Raw genomic sequence first — 2340 nt, forward strand, 5'->3', positions numbered from 1 at the left:
AGATCATGATAGAAGAGAATCATCAAATAACAATCCTCCAATTTAATTTTATACATATAGTACAAAGCCTATGCAACATATAGTACAAAGCCTGGGTAAGGAGGGTCATTTTAAGGTTCTAAGATACTTGAGCAAAATTATATGAATTTGATTAGATGTAATATGCACTGCAGAACTACATTGCTGCAAAGTAGAAAGAAATAAATTATCTGCCATTAACTCATACTATCTGACTTAGTACAATAATAATTCACTAAAACCCATTGCCTTCAAAATCTCTTGCTCGTAGAAAGATAAAGCATTTTCTCTAGAACAAGATAGACAAAAGATATCTTTGTGTGATGACAAAATCCTTTTCTACAAAATGTGCTGATTGTTGAATTAAATACAATACAAGTTAAAAAATGATTTTCTCTAACCATTCCATCAAACAGATAAAGAATTTCCTTATATCTCTCATGATATAACAGCTTACTAATCAAACAAACATAAACATCTAAAGCAAATTCATCTTTAAGAGATTTGAGAAAATAATCAGTTGCCTCCAAAAATTTCTTCCCTTTGCAAAGACCATGAACCATAATAGTGTGTGTTATCAAATCTGGAGTGATCTTCTCCAATTGCATACTATAAAACATTTGGAAAGCTTCATTCAACTTTCCCATTTGAAACAGCCAATGTATAAACGTATTGTATGTCGAAATATCAGCAACAAACCCTCTGTTATCAGCAAAACATTTTGCTTGATGCACTTTACCAACCCTGCAAAGGCTGTCAATAACAATATTAAGAGTCTTAGTATTGTGTAATATCCCTTTCTTTAGAATGTCAACAAAAAGCTTCAGAACATTTGACCATCTTCCATTCTTACATAGCCTGCTCAACACAGTATTGTAGCCAACAATGCCAGGATACCATTCCAATTCAGAGCTCCTGTCCAACAAGGATAAAGCTTCTGAAAACCTCCTCTCATGGCAGAGACAATCTATAAGTATATTCAAAGTCACTTTGCTTGGAAGGATACCTTTGTCCACCATCACCCCCAACTTCTCATATGCAATTTTAACTCTGCCATGTTTACAAAGACCATCCATATATGTATTAAAAGTGATCTCATCAGGTTTCCAACACTTTGAGGAACTTTCTCTTAAAACCTTTTCTACCTCTTCAAAGCTCCCAGCTTTGCTTAGTGCTCCAACAAGTACATTGTAGGTCACATAATTTGGTATATATCCAAGACTCTCCATATCATCTATCAACTCTTTAGCTTCCTCCATCCTTCCATTAGAACAATAGCCCTGCACTATGGGTGTGTAAGTATAAGCATCAACAGGACATTTTTCCTTCAACATCCAATACAAATGATCCCTAGCCTCCTCAACTCTTCCAGCTCTACAAAGCCCAGTGATTAAAGTGGAATGAGTGGTCAAATCAGGAGAACATTCATTCTCCATCATCATTGCAATAACCTTAAAGCCTGCATCGAAATCCTTCAAACAGAAAGAGTATAACTTAACCAAAATGTTGTAAGAAGAGACATTTGGGGCCACGCCATCAGAAATCATCTCCTTGAACAAACCTTCAGCTTCAGCAGGTTGGTTTGCCTCCACTAGGGCGTTCATAACAGTATTGTAGCAGTACACATTTGGATTGCAGTTTGATTCTTTCATCTCACGAGCTAATCTGAGGACCTCGTCGAGCTTCCCCACCTGCGTGAAGGCCTTCATCAACTTGTTATAAGCAATGGGGCTCTGCTGGATAGGTTTGCAGCCAACATCAAGAGAAGAATAAGAAAATCGATGACTTGATAGCTTCTCCAGAATGAGGGATAGTCTTGCGAACAGATCTGATGAAGTAACGACTTGGTCGGAAGAGCTTCTGTTTCTTGTAAGATCTCTGATTACAGAGAAAGGTGCGATGTTGGAGATCTTTCTAGCAGAAACTTGAAACGAGGGAAAGCAGTTAAAAGCTAGGGTTCGCGGCCGAAAAGCTAGACAGGCTGTCCCCGATAGGAAGCCTAGGGTTTGGAATTCTACCATATGGAAGAAAATCCTCGAGCTGCATACCACGTAACGCCGTCCGCCGGGATTGACATCGCCAGAGACCGCCGGCCGGACCGCCGGCGTAGAAATACTTTCTTTACTGGTTGGCTTCGGCGAAATTAATTGAGTAGAGCGTACAAAATTTTGCAAAGTTAGATTTATTAAGCACTAGAAAATATCTGACCTGATAATTGTAAGGGGGATTTACACACGAATCAATATATATCATTCTATTTATGAATTTTACATCTAAAATTTAAATATTACATATATATAATTTATTTTTATATTAAAATAT

The 2340-nt window shown here is 37.3% G+C and overlaps 1 protein-coding gene across 2 annotated transcripts; it reads right to left on the bottom strand.

Annotated features, from left to right (window-relative positions):
* Nucleotides 1-234: 234 nt before the first annotated feature.
* LOC110104528 (pentatricopeptide repeat-containing protein At1g09900-like) lies at nt 235-2215 on the bottom strand. 2 transcript variants are annotated; one of them, XM_028691820.1, is made up of 2 exons: nt 1025-2215; nt 732-933 (listed from the first exon to the last, which is right to left on the bottom strand). In XM_028691820.1, the coding sequence occupies exons 1-2, from the start codon at nt 2037-2039 to the stop codon at nt 881-883; spliced, it is 1068 nt and encodes a 355-aa protein (XP_028547653.1). In that variant the 5' UTR covers nt 2040-2215; the 3' UTR covers nt 732-880. The 2 variants fall into 2 exon arrangements, with proteins under 2 accessions (XP_020689342.1, XP_028547653.1); XM_020833683.2 differs by having other exon boundaries at nt 235-2215.
* Between the last annotated feature and the right edge of the window lie 125 nt (nt 2216-2340).

This window comes from Dendrobium catenatum, unplaced genomic scaffold (genome assembly GCF_001605985.2).
Source record: "Dendrobium catenatum unplaced genomic scaffold, ASM160598v2 original_scaffold_72513, whole genome shotgun sequence".
NCBI classification, from domain to species: Eukaryota; Viridiplantae; Streptophyta; class Magnoliopsida; order Asparagales; family Orchidaceae; genus Dendrobium; species Dendrobium catenatum.